The 21861-nt window shown below is 34.1% G+C and overlaps 1 protein-coding gene across 2 annotated transcripts in view; it reads left to right on the forward strand.

Annotated features, from left to right (window-relative positions):
* LOC127839273 (plancitoxin-1-like) overlaps window positions 1–21861 on the forward strand; it is a 284745-nt gene that overhangs the window by 225608 nt on the left and 37276 nt on the right. The window contains exon 1 of one of the 2 annotated variants that reach the window (XM_052367553.1): window positions 8967–9133. The exons of the other annotated variant lie outside the window; for it this stretch is intronic. Within the exon in view, the coding sequence (XP_052223513.1) occupies window positions 8970–9133 (164 nt within the window). The 5' untranslated portion in view covers window positions 8967–8969. Of the gene's footprint in view, window positions 1–8966; window positions 9134–21861 lie in introns of those variants that run through there. 2 annotated transcript variants of the gene reach the window in all.

Consider the following 21861-nt stretch of genomic DNA (forward strand, 5'->3'; position numbering starts at 1 on the left):
AATTATGAGAGGGAATGCTTTATGCAATTATAAGAGGGAATGCTTTATACAATTATGAGAGGGAATGCTTTATACAATTATGAGAGGGTATGCTTAAAGCGGGTATATACGATTTTGTCAAATATTTATGAATTTATATAAACTGTGTAAAAAACTTATTATATATATATTTCAATATAAATTAAAATAAAAGTTAAGAAGAACATATGTCGAAAAATGCGAAATAAGCCAGATATTAAATTCTGAAATTGAAAACGGCTGTAAAGCCGAATTCGCCAGCATGTATATCATACATGTACGATGTGCATCTAAACTTAGTTTAACGGTTTATTTGAATTCCTGCAACGATATCTATTCATACGACACACGAACACTATCTCCGATCCTAATACAAAGACGAATGCTTCGGTTATTGTAGGAAAATATGTACGTCACTATCGGATCGGGGCGCTAATTTATCTTTGCTGCATTTTATGAAATTCGGCTTTAATGTATAATTTTTCTTGCCTATTCTGTGTTATTGTAACATATTTTATCAATATATTACAATTAAACACATATAAAAAATCGTATATACCCGCTTTAATACAATTATGAGAGGAAATGTTTTATATAATTATGACAGGGAATGTTTTTTACAATTATGAGAGGGAATGCTTTATATAGTTATGAGAGGGAATGCTTTATACGATTATGAGAGGGAATGCTTTATACAATTATCCGAAATGCTGATTAAAATTATGTGAGTTATTGCATAATACAAGTATGAAAACAAACGATGTATACACAGTGTGGGTAAAAAAAACTTTTGAATGAGAATGCGTAAAATAAGTTTGTGATTTAATGCTAAATACAAATCTGTAAGTTTAAGATAAATAGTGCATGCGAATTTATTTAAATACAAGCATACTAGTTAGTAATCAATACATGTATGTGAGTTGATGCTTAATCCAAAATTTAAGATAATGTTTTGTGAGTTTGAACTGATTGTTTGTTTGTTTGGTCTGACACAACATATGTATAGGGGTAGGAAAATGCAATAACTCCAAACACTGTCTCGAGGTTCGAGTACTTTATTTCATCGCCCGAAGATACAACGGGTATGAACATTTATTGAAAAACAGGTTTGAGGAATGCGTTGTCAATTTTCAAAATTGTGAGAAAATAATCAATGAAGTTTTGTCTTTCGACGGGCCAGAGTCGAAAGGCAGCATGGTCAGTAGTTTAAAATCTCTAACAAAGTTTGTTAAATGTTGGCCAATAAAAATCTTAGTGATTGCATAAGATCTATCGTTATGACAGGACAATATATGCATGACATCACAGTACATGGCTGGACACACAAGGGAAAAGGGACTGAATCTCAAAATAGAAGCAAATGTGTACATACAAGACAAGGGAAATAAATTATTGTATATGAAACATAGACACATATACAACACAGGGAAAAATTATATCCTACACAGTCCCGCATGTTATGGAAATGTATCCGTCATTTATAATATGTCATGAACCATTCACAGAAGAGATACTATTTTGTAATAACAACAAGTACAATTTAATTGAAGTAACGAACTTAGTAAGAGAAAATATTATATACCTATATATACCTATATACCTAAATAAAATATAACCTCGAACAACAATAAACACGCAAACGATCGGTAAACTATGAATAATCATACATAACTTTTCAGTCGAAAGGTATTAACTAGGTCATATGAAAAATTTACTATAAATTCGAGTTTTCTCCAATTGCCATAATTTATGAAAAGAAACAATGAAGAGATAAAATACATGAACATGTTTAAAATCTATAGAATCGTCAAAATTACTAACCTGATGCACACAGAATTATTTAATCAATACTAAAACAATAATATAAAAATAAACAATTACCAAATAAAATACATTAATTTAGGGTATCTATTATAATTTCAATTAATGAAAAAAACACTAAATCAAGAATGGGTAACAAGCACGGAAAAACTGTCCATTCCATGAAAAACGTAGAATTTACAGTACCTGAATATAATTGTATATACAATTTTTCTATCAAAACTGTACTTGGTAGTTCACACACATCTACTAAAGATTACAATACACCAAGTTAAAATGCTGACAACTGAAGCAATGTAAATACATGTACATTTAACAAAATGCTCGTTAATGGGATCAAACAGTAATTTACAAACCGGTCTGGTGGGAGGGACATTTAGGTTAGGGTCTGCTTAGGGAGTGGGGACTCAATGCCTAGATGGGGTCGGAGAAGGACTACTGTAAGAACTCAGTTCATGGGAAATTGGCGAATCCTCTTGACTGCCCATAGAAATGGTATACTGCATGTGACTGAGGGGCTGATTGGACTTGCAGATCAAGGCTGTGAAATATAATCAGTAGAGGGAGATGGAAAAGTATCAGAAATACTGATACAAGGCCCAATGATGCTGGTCAATGGGCCTTGATTTAAAGACGAAACAAGAGACAATACAATTTATTTCGTAACTAGAGGCCACCTGCCCAAAATACAAAATATAGACATGTCGAGTTATACATGCATGCGTTGTGAATAGTTTAATGTTTATACTTTTCGCATTAAGATATAAAAATTGAAATGTCAGATCATTTTTCATTTTCATCAGATTAATAAAATCGTTTTCGTCTCTATTTCTCTATACCAGGAAAAAAGGCGAATGTTACGTTCTTCATGAAATTTATAACAATGGACATATACATGATATTCGTTTTCAATGACACACGTTATTCAACATTTAGACAATTGTACGATATCTAAAATCATGTCCAGTTTCATTAAGAAGCTTGTGGTTGGAATATCTGAACTTTGCAAATGCTTTTCTATAGTAGAAACCAGCCCATTGAGTATATGAATTCCATGAGCGCAAGATCGTTCTAGTAAAGTATGCTCGAATAAATGATAATTTTTATCCTTTTTTTCTCGGCAGCTCAAAAACGTCTGTATCGTAGTCTAACTTTGAATTAAAAAGAAATTCAATGTTATCTGCTGGAATGAAGTCCAGCATAGTTTTAATTCTAGCATTTAGATCACCGTCAAGATATATAGAAAATTGGGATACATATTTTTAACAATAAGAGCTTTTCGACGATATAGGTAATTTCGTTTTTATCATCTCTGAATTCATATATCGGTTACCCTTCTGGCGAGACATACGCAATACACAAAATAATATCAGATAAACAATTGAAACAGCTCGTCTAAATGAAGTACAAGACATTCCGCACAAATTCTTGTGACACGCCCAAATAAATTTTGACAACTTTGCGTGACTGTCCATCTTGCAACGCACCATGACCACGTCGAGAATCATCCGATTGTAATATTTGCTGGTGTCGATCCGCGCTATGTGCCCGTGACTTGCCTATACGCTCGACCGATTGTTTAACTTCATTAAACTTGTACACATCACCGTCAATGACAAGTTTATCGCACAATCCCACCCGGTTACATCAGCATGGGTTTTAGTGGTGTTTCACTGTAGACATCTGTAAAGTCATTTTACAGAATCAGAACCTAAACTACCGTCGATATCATTACCAGAATTCTGGCTAGATCTTGAAAACGTTCTTACTCTTCGGGCAGCGCGTGGAGCCTGTTCAGGTTCTGGGACAGAAACAAACGACAGCAACATGTTCATGTGCAGAGTTCAAACAGGTTCCTTTTGTTTTTTCTCGTTTGTTTCTGTATACCGGCTGGATGTCATATGGAATCTCTAGAACCACGTATGATTTCCATTCCCATTTATCAGCCAATTTATGTCAGCCTTGCAGATTGACTTGCCTTAAAAGTACAAGATCATTTCTGCTGATCAGATTCTCTTAAACTTTATATACAGAGCTTTGAGTTGTGTTGCACGCTTTATACCCATGTACCTGCAAGTCTGCATGCAAATGTGATGCGTTCCTGCAATTAAGCAATGAATGAAGAATTAAATTCCTTTTCATTGTTTCTTGACGTTTTGGAAATATAGGCATCAACTGGCAACCTTGTGTACCTCCCGAACATTAGGAATGTAGAGAATACCCATTTGAGCTGCTCTTGAATTGTATGAATGATCCATGGTAGAGATACAGACTTTCCAATTTCCCTTCTGCTCATCACAACGTTCCCAACGTGCATAACATGGTACGGTTCAATCGCTCAGCTGATTGATTATCCATGGGGTGAAAACGTGTAGGATCTTTCATACATATGCATTGCTAAACAAGTTAATTGATGGCATAAGTATAACAATGTCTTCCTTGATTAGAAGGGCGTTGCTCATGTAATCAATAACAGCAATAATATGTCCGAACAAGGCTTTTGCAGTTGTGGTTGCCTTCTCTGGGGTTTTCTTAAAGTTGTCAGTTATAACAAAGATATCATCATGACCACCTTTACATCTGTAACCTTTTAGAAAATCAATGAAAACAAGTTGAATTGGTCTGGATGTCACAATAAAATAGATTTTTAGACGGAAAATGAGTTGTTGTTTTTTTTTGCAAATACAATCGCTATAGTGAAACAATACATTCAATGCAATGTTCAATGCCTGGCCAGTAAAAACACCACTAAGCCATAGTGACTGGTCGAGCCCTGGATGACAACCCTCATAGCGTACAAGCAGTTGTCAAACTTTTTCACCATCCAATTTGGAATAACGATACTAAACCACACAAATAAGTGACAGACAATCAAAATCCCCAATAAATGTTATTACACTGACTGATATATATTTCACCTCTTTAAGTGGTTTACGACCAAGAATATTTGTAAATAACTTGTGCTTTGTCACGGTCACATGGCTGTTCTTTAGACAAATTTATTCTATTAACTTAAAAAGTTGACGGTATTGCGTCCACAGTGACCGTTTGTGAAGTTGAAATACCAATAAGACATTTCAAATTATCAAATTGTACACCGACGAAGCGGCGACCCAACAATGACCGATAGCATCAAGCTCTGGTGTTTACATGCCATATGATAAAGGGTTATTGTCAGTTGTTACAGTAAATGTTGTGGCATACAAATAGTCATGAACTTGTCTGTTAGAGTCCTTTTAAGCTCAAGGAACACCAATCTCTGTGCATGATAATTGCGATCACAACGACGTAGACCTCGGCTTGCATTAGCTATAACACGCTCAGAGGAGTCTGTTGCTGCAAAAGGACTGTCCCTTACTATGTGCCAAAAATATCAGTTGGAAAAATGAAGGATTTGGAGTAGCTCGCTAAGGAAAAATCAGGGGGAGAGGTAAATTTGGACTTCAGGGTTTCACGGCCACTTGTTAATATTTACCCGGAATACATGTACCAAGAGACAGAGGACTTATTATCCTTTTTTGGATGAACCATAGCCTTCAAGACGCGATATTAGAGGTCGGCGATTGTATCATAATCTTTAATATAATTCCGGTAGAAACATGAAAAGCCTACAAATTAGCGTAACTGAGTAACATTTGCCGGAATGGACCAAGAAGAAATTGTCTTCTCAGCGTCTGCACCAATACCTTCTTTTGAAATAATGTGTGCAAGATATGTAAACGAGTTCGTTTTTAAACACATACTTTGACCTTGAAACCACAGCCGTTCGCAAATGATATCGTTTTGCCTGTTCTGTTAGTAAAAATCGCGCCGTCGTGTTCTTGATTATATTTGTATTGTTTATTTCGGACCAATTCTGCTAGATAGTGATATTTTTGTAACTTTTTAGAACGAAATCGAAATATTAAAATGAATTGCGGTTGTATTACCTTGCATATTTTGCATTTTGTGAATGTTATGACACGAAGGAGTTTGACACAAGCAATATGAACCGAAACCCTACAAATGCCTAAAAAGCTGCATCCCATATACCAATTAATATGTATCATGTGAAACATTTGGACAGGTTACAAACCACACATTCAAATCACATAATTATCGGTTAGTTTTTTCCTCTATCGAGTCGTATTGTGTGATATGGAAGGATTCAGTGATGCTTTGCAACTTGAAATGTCCAATATAATAGCATGCACATGCTAAGCGATCAACCTCAACGGAATGTCAATACAATATCTATATACCTTTTTCAATGTTTGTCCTGCTTCAATGCTGTTTACTGTATATTTCAGTTCGACATAAACCCGTGCTGACGATCCAGATATTTTTAACGTGCATAGGTTTGACAATGTTATCTGGAGTGAAGTCTGCAAATGCACCACTCTAGTATTGATTATTTTATTCAACGTGTGCACTGCTGAACACGTAGCTTATAGTTAGGGACTCAGTGCAAACTGGTTTTACGCTTTTTTTACTTGAGATAGAAATTAAATGACCTAAATCAATTACATTTTGCCATGCAAATGAAAGTTATATAGAATATTTGGTCAATACGCGAATAAATTAATCTAACGCAAGTCAACAGGGTTAGTTGTAGTTTTGTTGTTTTTACCTAAGGAGCAATTAAGTTCCATGTCTCTTAGTTTTTTTGACGTTACCAAGAAGTAGTAAGAAACGATGCAGCATGAGTTAAATATCAATCTCCAAGCAGAGTTGACTGTTTTTCTCACATATGCAGTGGATTTCATGGCGAAAATCATGTCAAAGGGAAATATACGTACATGTATTCACTGAGTTATATTTACCGCATGTTGTGTAAGGTGGGGGGCCGGGGTGGCGGGTAACTTCCCAAATTTTAGGGTAGGGGTGTCCCACTAAGACTTCCGAAATGTGACCCATTTTTATACCGGAACTCTGATAAAGTAGACCCATTTTGATACAAGATTATTGAAAAAGCAGACTCATTTGTATACGATACCATTGAGATTGTGGACCCATTTAAATACAAGATTTTCGATAAACTGGACACATTTCAAAACTAGCATTTGATAAAGAGGACATATTTCATACTACAATTGTAATCTCTCTCATATCAATACAGTAAAGTTATTGAATTTCCTTTTATATTTTTATTTGTGAATTACATATATTTTTGGTACCCATTTACATACAAGAATGAACTTTATCATGCCCATTTTGAAACTGATACTCTCAAATCTATATGCATTTATATACAAGCAAATGTCTAATTTCAATACCCATATCTATAAAAAAAGGGGGGGGTGGCCTTTTGAATAATTAATATTATGGATATTGGTTTAAACTTATTGAAACTGATAACATAATTTTAAAATCGATTTATATACAAGCATTAAATGATTGTCAAAATGGTCTTTCTAATTGGGTATCTAATCTTAAACTATTGTTAGACACTTACGGTTTTTCATACGTGTTTAATAATCCAAGCTCCGTCGATGTTAAAATAGTTATACCACAGTTTAAAACTGTTGTAATTGATACTTATAAACAAGAGTGGTTTCGATCCGTTGAAAATAGCTCTGTTTTAGATATGTACCGTGTGTTTAAGTCAACATTTGTATACGAAAATTATTTAGACGTATTACCTAAATCACTAAGGCACTATGTCGCAAAGCTTTGATCTTCCAGCCTGCCACTGAGAATTCAAACTGAAAGATATGCTGGTCAAAACATACCACGAAATAAACGTTTTTGCCTTTGTTGTAACGAATTAGATATTGAAGATGAGTACCATTTTGTCTGTAAATGTCCATTATACGTTGATATTAGAAAAAACTATATAAAGAAATGTTATTACAATAGGCCTTCTGTTTATAAATTCCACCAGTTTCTGAATACAACGAATAAATTTGAACTTATTAAGTTAGCCAAATTTGTAAAAGAAGCTCTGATTTTAAGAAATAATATTACTAATGCTGTTAATTAATTTATATAGCAATCCTCCATATATTACATTGCCTTTTCGTAACCGTATACGATGCTGCTTATGTTATTGTTACTACTATGTTTATCTCTGTAACTTTTCTTAAACGTATACAGAGGCGTATCCAGAAAATTTTCAGAGGGGGGGCTCAACAGGGGAGGGTGCGGGAGGGGTGTCCCCTTCCGTCGTCGATTGATTTTTTTTAAATGCCACCTTGAAATGATGCGATTTCCTGCTATCTAATCAGCATTTTGCATGATAAAAGTGCATGTGAAACAAATAAAAACTTGAGTTCACACATCAAGTGTGACAGACACACGGACAGACAGACACACAGGGGTTAATCAAATGTCTCTCAAACCACTAAAGTGGTGGGAGACATTATCTTTATCCATAACTTTTTTAACGAAGTTACATGGGTGGACCTCCTATTTAACCTTGTTGGATATCCTACTAGGTCAACTTAGGTACAACATTAAAATGTTTATGTCCATGTCCCTATGAATGGAAAGCAGGCACACAGCGGAAAACCTGTCCTGACCCATTGATGATCTTAGTTTTGTCTTAACAAGTCCTTGGGCACTGATACTTTTTTCACACTCGCATGATACTGAGTATACGATGCTCCTTATGTTTATATTATTACTATGTTTATCTCTGTGACATAATTGTATTTGAAATATCTAGTGTTAAGACACGGAGTGTATGTAATCTTGAGTCCGTGGTTTAGACGATGAACACTGTGCAAGTCTGAATAAATATTTGTCTTGTCTTGTCTTGATATTGTCCAAGAAATATATTGTTATGTATTAAAATTGATTACTTACAAAATGCTGTTTCGATGGTCAATATAATTAAATATAATGTATTGCGTGACTGTTAATTATGAGTTTCTTGTTAAACCGCTAATTTACCAATTATGAAAAAAGTACATTTTTGCAGGTACCTGATTTTGTAGTTAATTACAACATTGGAGTGATGCACTAAGCGGGGCAATACGTATATAGATTTGATCGAGATCTGTATGCATTTTACAAAAAATATTTAAACAAAATGTAGTGATAACCCAAAGTGCCGCTCAATCTATCATAGATTCATTTATGCAATAAATCGTCCACTCTCGTCAGCTGACCCGAGTGGTATTTAACCGTAGATCGTCACATGATCTACTATGATCACGTGCTTTATAAGTTCCGTGTTTGACAAGATGGCGGGAATACAGCTGGCTGGCGAAGTCGGTGTCATGAAATGTGCAATTGTATTGCTGATTTTTTGCATGACAGCTATTGTCAGTGGACTGCAATGCATTGCGAATGATAATAGACCCGTGGATTGGTATGTAAATATTATATATCATTGCAAACTATGTAGAATTAAGAAAAACATGTTAGCTTATAGTGATCGTGACTGACAGTAGCATGAACCAATGATTTTTTTAAACATAAATAATTGATGTCAAATGCCTGCAGGAATAATATTTAAGGTATAAGAAAGCATTTACTTTTTGTTTTAATGAATTACTTTGAAAAATCAATTTTTTATGATTTTTTTAGCAACAAGGGGTAATGAACTTTAAAATAATGTTATTGAATTTCTAACCAAAAACTGGTTCCATGGCAATACTGGATGCAATGCACACTTTTCTTCAAAACAATCCAAATTCTAATGCTTTTTCTTGATAAAATATCTCCTATACTAACTAGAAATACCACTTTTGATCAGAAAAATAATACAAAAAGATGTTTTAGTTGTTTTAAATTTCAATAAGCATACTGTTTACGTTCTGTTCATATCGTCCTAACAATCTGTTATGTCATTTTTTTATAGGACAATATTTAATGTATTGTGTTTTATAATTTTAAAATGAAAACATTAATATTGTTTAAGACTAATAAACAAAACATACTATTTAAAAGTGATTTTTGTTGTAATTATTGGCATTTTATTTTACATGTGTAGCAAGTTTAGGTAAATCTTTACCTATGTATTTATTTCAAACAATATATATACAATTAACATTTTTGTACCAAAAATGTGTTATAAGATAAAAGTTTCTCAATAAAAATAACTAAAAATATATAATAACTCAAGTTTAAACATATGTGTGTCATAATTTCAAAAATAAGTGGGTGGCTGAAGCTAAAGTAACTGATAAAACAATCATAAGAAGGATAAACTGAAGTATGATTTTTCAATGGTTTATGCGCTAAATTTGAGATGTCTTTTCTAGCAGTTATATAAAGTATTCCTGACCATATTCAATGTTATATTACTTTCAAATCATTTATGTATTGGTATACAATAAGAAAGTGGTAGAATATTTACGGAAAACATAAGAATTTTTGACGAAAACTTGTCTGCTGAAATTTACCAAGATGTTCCGGTAATGACCGATCGTCGGTTTCCGAAAATAATATATGTTTCTGGTTTCTGAAAAACAAAATGGATGTACCCAAAGATTTTGGTGTAATTGACTATTACTGGTTGATAAATGTATGATTTTGCTTCTTATTTGAAAATGTGATGCTTTCAAGGCTGATAAACTTGAAATATGAAAGCTAATCGGCCGTTTGGCCTTTGTTTGTCAATACATCTGTACGATCGGTAATTTCCGTAACCACTCGTAAAATTGTAGCAGACACAAGTTTTTATCACAATACTTATGTTTTCCACTTATATTCGACCACTTTCTTGTTCAATACCAATACATAAATGATTTCAAAGCAATATTTTATTGATTTCAGCAAGTAACACCGTCTATAACCGCGAAAAAAAAACATTCCGAACTTTTTGGTTTACGATTTTTATTTGCTTAATAGCTTGCATAGAGCATGGCAGTGAATGTTATGCAAGATAAATGTCTCTACTTTCTTGATTGGATGATTTCAGACTGTTTAATCCAATCAGAAAAGAGCTTTAAAACGTAATTTAGACCCATGTTAAGCGAGATAATAAAGAACCACTTTTTGGTTACTGCCGATTTGTGACATCACAAGTTGCCTCCCTTGTTGGTTCATGCTACTGACTGGGACTGAGTTAGTCAATGCAGCATAATGTCACAAGATGAGAAATCATCAACAATCTGCTTTATGATTTTTTTGCGTTCATATTTTAAGGTCATCAGTTAATTTATATTAAGTAAAGTGCATTGATCCACATAAATCAGCATTGATTAAGTGAAACTATGCTTTTAAATAAAAACTGCCATAAAAGGAAATATTTTAAAACCTTATATTTTTCACAAAACTGTCAGGGCTTGACACTAACTTTTTTTACCTACTTTACCTACTGACCCAATGGATCACCAGCTTTCAGAAATTACTGGGTCCTCCAAGATTTCAAGTGGTCCGACAATTTCTATGTTATTTTACCTAAATTTCAACTTACTTTCCAAACTATCCACAATGTATTGTGCATAAAAAGAAAACTATCCTCTGTGTGCCTAATTTTGATCAGGTGCCTAAGTTCGATCAGTTTTTTATGACGTATTTTCAAATACCAGCACTGACATCACGCGCCAGCCTTCCTGCGAAAACTCATAACAGAAGTTGTAATTTCGTCAACCTCTCGTAAAAATGCGGTTTAAACAGGGTTTTATGAATAACAAAGCTTAAATTATGTCAATTATCGAATACCTCATTTTTCATGCATTTATCACACTTATATTCTTTAAATCACCATTAAATCATAAAACATCCATCAAAATACTCTTTTCTAAATTGCCAGGGATACTGCAGTATTCAGGGGCGGTAAGACAATTCTCCATAAATCGCTTTGTTTACCTGGGGCTCATAAGGGGGCATTCATAAATTAGATCGACACATTACATTTAAAGATAATAGACGTCCAATTAAGATGTTTATTGGTAAATTTAAGCTCTTTACTGCAGCACAAGTATAGGAAAAATAGCGTTTTATAATGTAAATATGTTTGGTAATTTTACAAATGTGTGTTTATGAGTGTTTAATGTTCTTTTCTATTACCTTCTTAATTGTTAGTTGTTGTTAATTTTAATAAATATTTAAGACACGTATTACAATAATCTTCAAAATATATGAATAACCTTTCTTTTCTAAAAAACAACAACATTAGAATGTCTCGCTCCTAGCTTAAGTATTGGTGTGAGCAAATAACTATTTCTCTACCCCATGTGAGCCCCCATTTGTGACGTCACGAACACAGCTGGTCGAACTTAGGAGTGCTTCTCAGTGACGTATATCATGTGGGGTAATAGATAGTTTTTAACCGTTTACGACCGTTTTGTTTGTTTATATTTCAATTTTTTGGCAGATTTGGATACAGTTTTGAATACTCTGTCTAAATACCATAGAAAGTTTTCAGTAATCATTATTGGTGTCGAGCATGCGCAGAGACAAAGTTTAACATGATCGAACTTAGGCACACAGAGCATATTAGTTATAGTTTTTTTTAGGCAGAGGTTCAACCACCCTCGGAATAAAATTCCACATCGCGAAAACTTGTAATCTTGAAAATACGCACTGTAACAAGTTAGTTGTTACTTAACTCTAGCCATAACTCTTAACTTCTAATATTTTCTAATATATATCTCATATTGTATTTTTACTTAGTAGTTGTTAAATGAATAATTATAGCTTATGTTTATATTGCAAATGCAATATAATTATGACTCAAAAATTTAATGTATGTTTACTTGGCCATTGCTCAAGTATCAATGTTAGGGCTAAACTAGTCTATGCAATTTAATAGTTAAAATGTGATTTTATTCACCAATAATTTACTGGGGAACTGTTGAAACTGTATTTATTAATTTATTGATGTGTTGTTATTTTGCAGTTTTTGCTTACGCTTTAGATAAGCATGACTCTGAAATAGGTCACCCTTTATTAATTTAATATGTCATTGTTTTAGCCTTATGGCTAAATGGGGTTGCTTTTGTAAATGTATTAAATGCAGTTTTCTCATTTTATCAAACTCAACTTACTTGTCAATTGTAATTCACATCTGCCATTTTGTTTGGAAGCTGTCATTGTCTCTTTTGGAAACCGGCGTTTGCTATCATATTTTTGTCTATTTAAACCGTACGTGGTGTCATTTTATTCATTAAATATTGTTCTTTCTAAATATCAAGCGAACGCCACATTATAAACTGTAATTAATTGTAGTTTTGCATCAGAAGCTAAATTTTCTCAGAAATATTTATTTTAGAACGCCAATGTTACTTTGTAACAATTGTTTTCATTGGTCCAGATTTTGTAATGTGCAACCCGATTCGCCTTTACTGTCTATAAAAAGTTGAGCCTCAGAAGGCGGAGGCATTCACATTTCCAACTCTGAATCGACAACATCAAAAAGTCAAAATAAGATAAATAAAAAATAATCTAAATAAATCGTAAATTTAAACTCTAAGTATACCCAAATTAAACCAACTTGAAATTAACTGTCAAAGGGTGAGCCTTATATGTACTTTATTATTCACGTTATATTTACAAATGTTGTTAAACTTGTTTAGTTTGCCTGTTGATCCATACTTTTAAAGACGGAAAAAAAAAGAACGTTTAGTGAACCTTCAAAAGCTTTCGTTTATCTATTCAACAATCCTAAACATAATTTACAACTCGCCATCATGACGTCTATAACAGCACGTTTACTCTCCGGCAATATCAAAACATTATTCGGCGCCCTCCAGTGTAAATTTGCACGGTAAAGAAAGTATATTCTGATGGTACTAGGATTGATAAAATGCTGATTATTGCTGCTTTTTCAAAATAATAAATACCATTTTGTTCATTTCTCTATCCGAATGCTTCGAATTTTATGTTAATTTTTGTATCGATCACGGCGAAGTCAGGAGACATTTGCGGAACGCAAAATCGATTTTTTGATCTGTCATCAGGGCATCTAGAAAATTAGAATTTCCAATATATTGCTTTTTTTATCCCAGTCTCGAGTCGGCCAATACAATAATTATGAAATTATCGGTTTATTATGAACATATAAAGTTGTTTTATTGATGAAAACGGCTTTCCACCAGTATTTCACAATAAGCTGGCCAGGATTTTTAACTGGTGTGACGGATCAACCAAATTTCTTGTTTGACTGGTCCTCCCTATTTTTTACTGACCCCGGGTCAACGGACCACTGTTAGTGTCGAGCCCTGACTGTATTTACATAAATTTAACAAACAAGCTATATTTCAAATAATTTGTCTTGTTCCCACCTGTTTAATCTAGAACTTACTGCAATTTCTGTAATGTTCTTATCTATCAAGGTCGACATTTATCCTTTAAGTGCTGGAACCTAATTGTGAAGGCCTTTGCAAACAGTTTGGATCCAGATGAGACGCAACAGAACGTGGTGTCTCATCAGGATCCAAACTGTTTGCTATTCTGATAGTATTCTTTGAAAAAAATCGAAGAAAAAGCTAATTTTAGAAATTCTGCAGACGACATTTTAGCAGACGACAAATTTCCCAGCATGCAAAGGGTCAAAAAAAGACATGTTAATATTTGCAAGGGGATCACATTTATCCTTTCCCACTCAGAGGCAAATGGCTATGTGCAAACAGAACAGCCTGCAAGTAACTTAGTCTGTTCAGGTTTTATGCTGTTTGCTGCTCATCAGTTACAAATTTGAATCTAGTAAGAAATGTCTTATAAATGTAACTTGCTGAGGGACTATAAACTTGTTAAAATACCTATCTTAATAGTGGGGAGGGGTTAATATTTGTGAGGGGAACAAATGCATATGGTATTTAGTCTTGTATCAGGTTAAACCAGAGGTCAGGGCCATTCACAATCACTTCACAAACAGAACATCCTGAATTGCACCAAGATCATGATGTACTGACATTAATTTGATCCCAGATTGTGTGGTGCAAGTTAGAAACCATGGAATGAGAGATACTTAGTCCCAAAAAGTCTGGGTTAAATTGAGCATTAATTATAATTTAAAGATAGGAAGAGATAAGAACAATTAAGTGACGGTCTAATTTAGAGAATTTATGAACCTGGATAAATAAATAGAATACATAGCAAGCCATACTACATCATTGTGCATGTTGTTAAGCCTGTTTTATTCAAGTATGTTTTGCATGTCAGGACTCAACATTAACCCAAAAACCAACTTGCACTGCCGGGCAAGTACTTAGAAAATCTACTTGCCCTGAACGTAAAGCCATTTGCCCAAACATGAAATATCACATTAACTGTTAACCTTATATTTTTTAATAAAGATCAAAATGGTACACCACAAAACCTTTTTTAGTTTTGCAAATTTAACAAAATGATTACAGCAATTAAAGTCTAAATACAGTCTAAATTAAATGCTTTGTTCTTTTTGCACTTGCCCGGGCGGACAACTAGATTATAAAGTAACTTGCCCGGACCCAACTTTTACTTGCCAGGGTCAATAGGACAACCGTTAATGTTGAGCCATGCATGTATAATTGTATTTGCCTTGCAGTGTGTGGGTTCAGTGTTACTGGTGGTAGATAATTGAAGAATTGTTTATACTCAATAGTTTGAAAGCAAATGGAGGAGCAATTATTATGAAACTTGATAGTTGATACAAATATATTTGTTATTTTTACTAATGGTGAAGGTTGCTGTAACTCAATATAATAAAATGATTATAGCTTGAACATATTGAGCTATTGTAATGCAAGAATATAATGCATTGAACAACAACTTCATTATGTTTGCATAGGCTGCTCATTGTATCTACTGTATATGTCCTGCATTGACGCGCACTGTGCGTGTTTTTTCAAGACCCCTGGGCGTTAAACTCAAACTACTATTACATATTCCTAACATTATAACAGTGTAACATTTTATTACCTGCCACTCACAGTTTAATCCAATCGTATGACAAAGTCTGCAGCAGACCCGCTACATCGTGATGTCCAATTTAACGCAAATCGGCAGTGTATCCCATTTTATTTTTTATCAACTTCCCCATTAAGAAACGCATACCATTAAATCCAGTTTGACCCGGTATTTCGCGCCTTCACTGCGTCTAGTTGATAAGTATTTATAGTGTGACAAACAATACATTCGAACGCTCAATGCCATACAGTTGGCGTCATCGGTGTAAAGCGCACATGTCACCTATGACAACGTCCTTTCACTGCTTCCTAGCACCCGAGTTACATGCAGTCCTCAAGGTTCATACATCGACAAAATATATAATCAATAATGAACAATATAAATGGTAATTGCTTAACAGAAACAGTGACTCGTTCCATTTTGTTTTAAGAAATCAAATGCATAATTATCGTAAGCGATCATGATCACCAAGTTTTGATACTAATGAAAGAAGAAATAAAACGAGTTAATATCTTTATGATTTATCACTCGCCTGTTCTGCCAACAATAATTATTATTGTCCCCTACCAGTTTCACTGGAGGGGACTTATGGTTTACACTATGTCTGTCTGTCTGTCAGTCTGACTGTCAGTTCGTCACACTTTTCTGGATCCTGCGATAACTTTAAAAGTTCTTCATATTTTTTCATGAAACTTAACACATGGATAGATGGTAATATGGAGATTATGCACATTATTTCATTTTTTTCCTACGTCAAAAATTCTGTTTGCTTTGGCAAAAAATAAAAAATATTTTTTTTTTTTACTGACAATGGTAGAGTTTCACCTGTATTGGACCATATTGCTTGGCAATCTCTTGTTGTTTCTAATAGAATTTTTGGAAACTATGAACTAAATGCATTAGTTGGTAGCTAAAATAACTTAACTACTAAACACACAGTAAAAACTGCATCAGAAACTCTTACAATAACAAGAAAAGTTGAGCGCTACATGTATCTCCTACAATAGCCCCTCGTGTCTTATCAATAACCATTGATGTCTGACCACAATTTCAACCTTATAAACAATTCAAAATCGGATAAATTTTGCTACTGTTACAACAGATTCACTTTCATACAATGATCGAGATCCCATTCAGATTTTTTTCCTGATTGTGTCAAACAGACCTAGCCCCCTAGGTTTGTGAAAAACTTTTCAAAATTGTGAAAAAGTAGTCGCAAGCTTCTGTTAATTTTGAATAAAACATTTTGTGGACTTCTCAAAATTGTGAAATTCAGTTTGTTATGAATTCGTATACAGGTACTGAAAGAATGTTAATTACTTGCATTACTTAAAATTTCTTTACTTAATGCATTAAAAATAATGTTTTAATTGTCTGGATGCTATTTCTTACATTCAAATCATCTCATCAACAATATTCCGACAGGTTTACTATATCTCAACTTATAAGAAAGTGTTTTTCTCATAGTCTTGAGGTATTGACACATTTGTTTAGGTGTTTGAACTGTGTGTGACAATTGACAAACTGATAACCACCACCTATAAACTTCCTGATTCGATTATATACACTTTGCATCCTTTAGCATTTCCCTTTCTTAATAGTGAGGATATAAAGTTTAACTGTCTATCTGACATGACTAAGCATGAGTCGCTTTCTGAGAAAACTGGGCATAATGCATGTGCGTAAGTGTCGTCCCAGATTAGCCTGTGCAGTCCGCACAGGCTAATCAGGGACAACACTTTCCGCCTAAATTGGATTTTGGCTAAGAAGAGACTTCATTTTAATGAAAAATGTCATAAAAGCGGAAAGTGTCAACCCTGATTAGCCTGTGCGGACTGCACAGGCTAATCTGGGACGACACTTTACGCACATTCATGATGCCCTGAGTTTTCTCAGAACACGACACATATGTATATACACAATTTGCCCTTGGTGTAGCTTCAATGCATTGAATGGGGAAATTTCCAGTTGTTGAAAATTAATGGGCACAAACAAACTTTATTCGGTTTATAATATGTGATCATAGATATCTTAAGATGCACAGTGATCTTATTTTGTCAAACAGCCAAAATTCCCAATGTTAAGTTGTTTTTTTTTTCCCTGCTTTAAAAAAAATCTCATTTGATCTCCTTATCATGCTCTATAAGTTGAACCTTGGCAAATATAAATGAGCCGTGCTCTGTGAAAAGCCGGTTTAATGCATGTGCATAAGTGTTGTCCCAGATTAGCCTGTGCAGTCTGCACAGGCTAATCAGGAATGACACTTTCCGCCTAAACTTGATTTTGCTAAGAGATTTTCTTAAATTGAAAATATCATAAAAGTTGAAAGTGTCGTCCCTGATAAGCCTGTGCGTACAGCAGAGGGTAATCTGGGACGACATTTTTTTGCACATGCATCAAACCCCGTTTTCACAGAGCACAGCCCAATTAAAAACATAACTTATTGCCAATTTTATAGTATTCATAAGCAAGATAAATAACCGCTGAATATTACTATTTTAATAAATGTGATATATATTTTTAATTTTTATTCCAAGGGACACTTTTCCCAAATGGCGGAAAACAGCACTCTTCTTTGATAATGACAGAAAGGAATGTTATTGTTTGAAGACTTTGTACAACGCTGTGCCAAACAACGTTGTGTGGGTGATTGGAGGGGCGGGAGATCTACTTGACTTTTTCGAAACCCATTATAATCAATCTGACTGCATGTGCTTAGTACTTTGAACTAGGATACCATTGTTATAGTCTTTAGATATTATGAATTATAAAATGTCCTGTTTTCTAGACTTCATTAAGTTAACTGTTGTTGAATTAATAATACTAACATGATTTTGCATTTATAATGGTTTTAATGTATTTACTTTTCTCGTAATTGTTAAAATAACTTTAATTTGTATACAATATGTATTCTGTTGATATAAGCAAATTAATAAAATGATATTTTCTTACTTAAATCTGTCTTAAGACATAGCATCTTCAATATTACATTAAATACTAATAATATTTTGGTAACAGTTTATCATAATTATGCAGTTTCTGTATGTTAAAGTGCAGTGAAGCCTCTAAAGTTATTAACACATTTATGTCTAGTGGACTCTCCTATCTTTCTAAATTGGATCAATTTATTTCCAAAATTAGGGATGCCTAGTATACTTATTTCTATATTTAGAATATTTCTTACAGAAATTCCTTTAAGCAAACAGCGCAGACCCTGATGAGACGCTGCATCATTCGGCGTCTCATCTGGGTCTACAGTCTACACTGTTTTCCAAGGCCTTTTTTCTAGACGCTAGGCATAAATGGGTTAACACTTTTTTTAGGTGCGTTTTCTGTTTTCCATCAACATTAAAAAAAAAGTACCACTATTAAATTCCTTTTTTTTTATAATGCATATTACTTTTCAATTAAATAAACCTAATGGTATGAAATAATTAATAAATGGAATTCAGAATTATTTTCTTATGTTATTTATTGTGAAGATTTGTAGGTTGCTCCGTACTTGATTCTTCCAAATGTATGTTTAAGAGAATTTTCTCCCTCAAAATTTCGAGGCATTCCATAGTTGTTATTTCAATCTTTTAAGGTACATGGTTCTGCCAATGTTCCATCAAACTCTTTTATATACCTTATATGACTATAATTGTTTTGTAATTTCTGGTTTGGTTGTTTACAATTTGTCTGATTCTACTAATCTTCTGTCTAACTTGTTTATGTACCTTGTGTGATAATAATTTTCAACCTTTTTGCATGAACTCATGATACAAGTCACCTGGTTCTGCAAATGTTATAACAAACTAGTTTATCTCAGTGCTCCAGCTAGGATGAAAAGGGCAGGGGGGGGGGCTATTTTGTCAAAAAGGCTCTTTCAAGAGCGCAGTTATTTTTTAAAACGGCTCTTTTGAGTGTTTGGTCGTATCATGAATGCTACCTGTTGCATTTTATTTTTATGTCCCCCACTATAGTAGTGGGGGACATATTGTTTATGCCCTGTCTGTTGGTTGGTTGGTTGGTCTGTCTGTTTGTGCCAACTTTAACATTTTGCAATAACTTTTGCTATATTGAAGATAGCAACTTCATATTTGGCATGCATGTGTATCTCATGAAGCTGCACATTTTTAGTGGTGAAAGGTCAAGGTCAAGGTCATCCTTCAAGGTCAGAGGTCAAATATAGGTGGTCAAAATCGCTCATTTTATGAATACTTTTGCAATATTGAAGATAGCAACTTGATATTTGGCATGCATGTGTATCTCATGGAGCTGCACATTTTGAGTGGTGAAAGGTCAAGGTCAAGGTATCCTTCAAGGTCAGAGGTCAAATATATGTGGCCCAAATCGCTTATTATGCCCCCCTTCGAAGAAGAGGGGTATATTGCTTTGCTCATGTCGGTCGGTCGGTCGGTAGGTTGGTCGGTCGGTCCGTCCACCAGGTGGTTGTCGTATGATAACTCAAGAACGCATACGCCTAGGATCATGAAACTTCATAGGTAGATTGATCATGACTCGTTTTATGAATACTTTTGCAATATTGAAGATAGCAACTTGATATTTTGCATGCATGTGTATCTCATGGAGCTGCACATTTTGAGTGGTGAAAGGTCAAGGTCAAGGTCATCCTTCAAGGTCAGAGGTCAAATATATGTGGCCCATATCGCTTATTTTATAAATACTTTTGCAATATTGAAGATAGCAACTTGATATTTGGCATGCATGTGTATCTCATGGAGCTGCACATTTTGAGTGGTGAAAGGTCAAGGTCATCCTTCAAGGTCAAGTATATTGGTCAAAATTGCGCATGTAATGTCACTTCAGCAATATTGAAGCTAGCAATTTTATATTTGAAATGCGTGTGTATCTCAAGGAGCTGCACATTTTGAGTGGTGAAGGGTCAAGGTCAAGGTCATCCTACAAGGTCAAACATCATATAGGGGGACATTGTGTTTCTCAAACACATCTTGTTTTTTGTTATTAATAATTGTTAGAATATATTATTTCGATTATTATTAAACCATGCAAATAAATTATCTGCAATGAGGTATCAGTTAATAACATGTAATAAGAGATTTAAAATTATAATATGTAAAAAAATATTTATTGTTCCCTACCGGTTTCACCAGAGGGGACTCAAGGTTTGCGCTCTGTCTGTCTGTCTTACGTTCGTCCGTCCGTCCGTCACACTTTTCTGGATCCTGCAATAACTTTGAAAGTTCTTAATATTTTTTCATGAAACTTGAAAACATGGATAGATGGCAATGGGGCATTATGCACATCATTTCATTTTGTTCCTACGTCAAAAATTCTGGTTGCTATGGCAACAAATAGACTAGAAATACTGCTGAAAATGGTGTTTTTCTGGATCCTGCGATAACTTTAAAAGTTCTTAATATTTTTTCATGAAACTTGGGACATGGATAGATGGCAATATGGGCATTATGCATGTCATTTTATTTTGTTTCCTTTGTCAAAATTGTGGCTGCTATGGCAACCAAAATTAAAAAAAATAATCTGAAAATGGTGCAATTTCTGACAATGGTGGAGCCGGTAGGGGATCATATTGCTTGACAATAGCCTTGTTTTTTTATAAAAGGTCAGGGTGGGGCCTGGGAAGGGCAGAGCAGGTCTTCGGAAGGGCAGGGCGGGGCGCCCTTCCATTTAGGCCTAGCTGGGCACTGTTATTTATACCTTTTAGTGACTATTGTGTTGCGAAATCTTTATGAATTTTCAGGTTCATAGGTACTCGTTCATGTACCTTGTTCGTTACTTTTGTGTGATGGTAATTTTTTAAACATTTTATGATTCATAGGTTACAAATTACCTGGTTCCACAATGTTGCAACAAGGTTTGTTCACCTTACTGTTCAAGATTATTCTGTGTGATAATGTTTTAAACAATATTCAGGTTCATAGTTTAAAAGCTACCGAATTCTCCATGTTCCGTTCAAAACTCATACTGTACCTGCTAATGAAATATTGTGTGCCTCTTATTATTGAGACTGGTTCTGGTAAAACTTGGCAGTCTGTATTGAGACTGGTTCTGTAAAACTGGCAGTTCTGTATTGGACTGGTTCTGGTAAAACTGGCAGTCTGCACAGGCTAATCCGAGAAGACACTCTCCACCTATACTTGGTTTTCGTTTTGAAGGGAATTCATTTGAAAGAAAATTTCATAAAAGCCTTTGCAGACTAAATTTCCAAGAAACAATTAAGGCTCAATTTTTAAACAATTTTCAGTTCATAGTTTACAAGCTACTGGTTCCACC

This window comes from Dreissena polymorpha, chromosome 7 (assembly GCF_020536995.1).
Source record: "Dreissena polymorpha isolate Duluth1 chromosome 7, UMN_Dpol_1.0, whole genome shotgun sequence".
NCBI lineage: Eukaryota > Metazoa > Mollusca > Bivalvia > Myida > Dreissenidae > Dreissena > Dreissena polymorpha.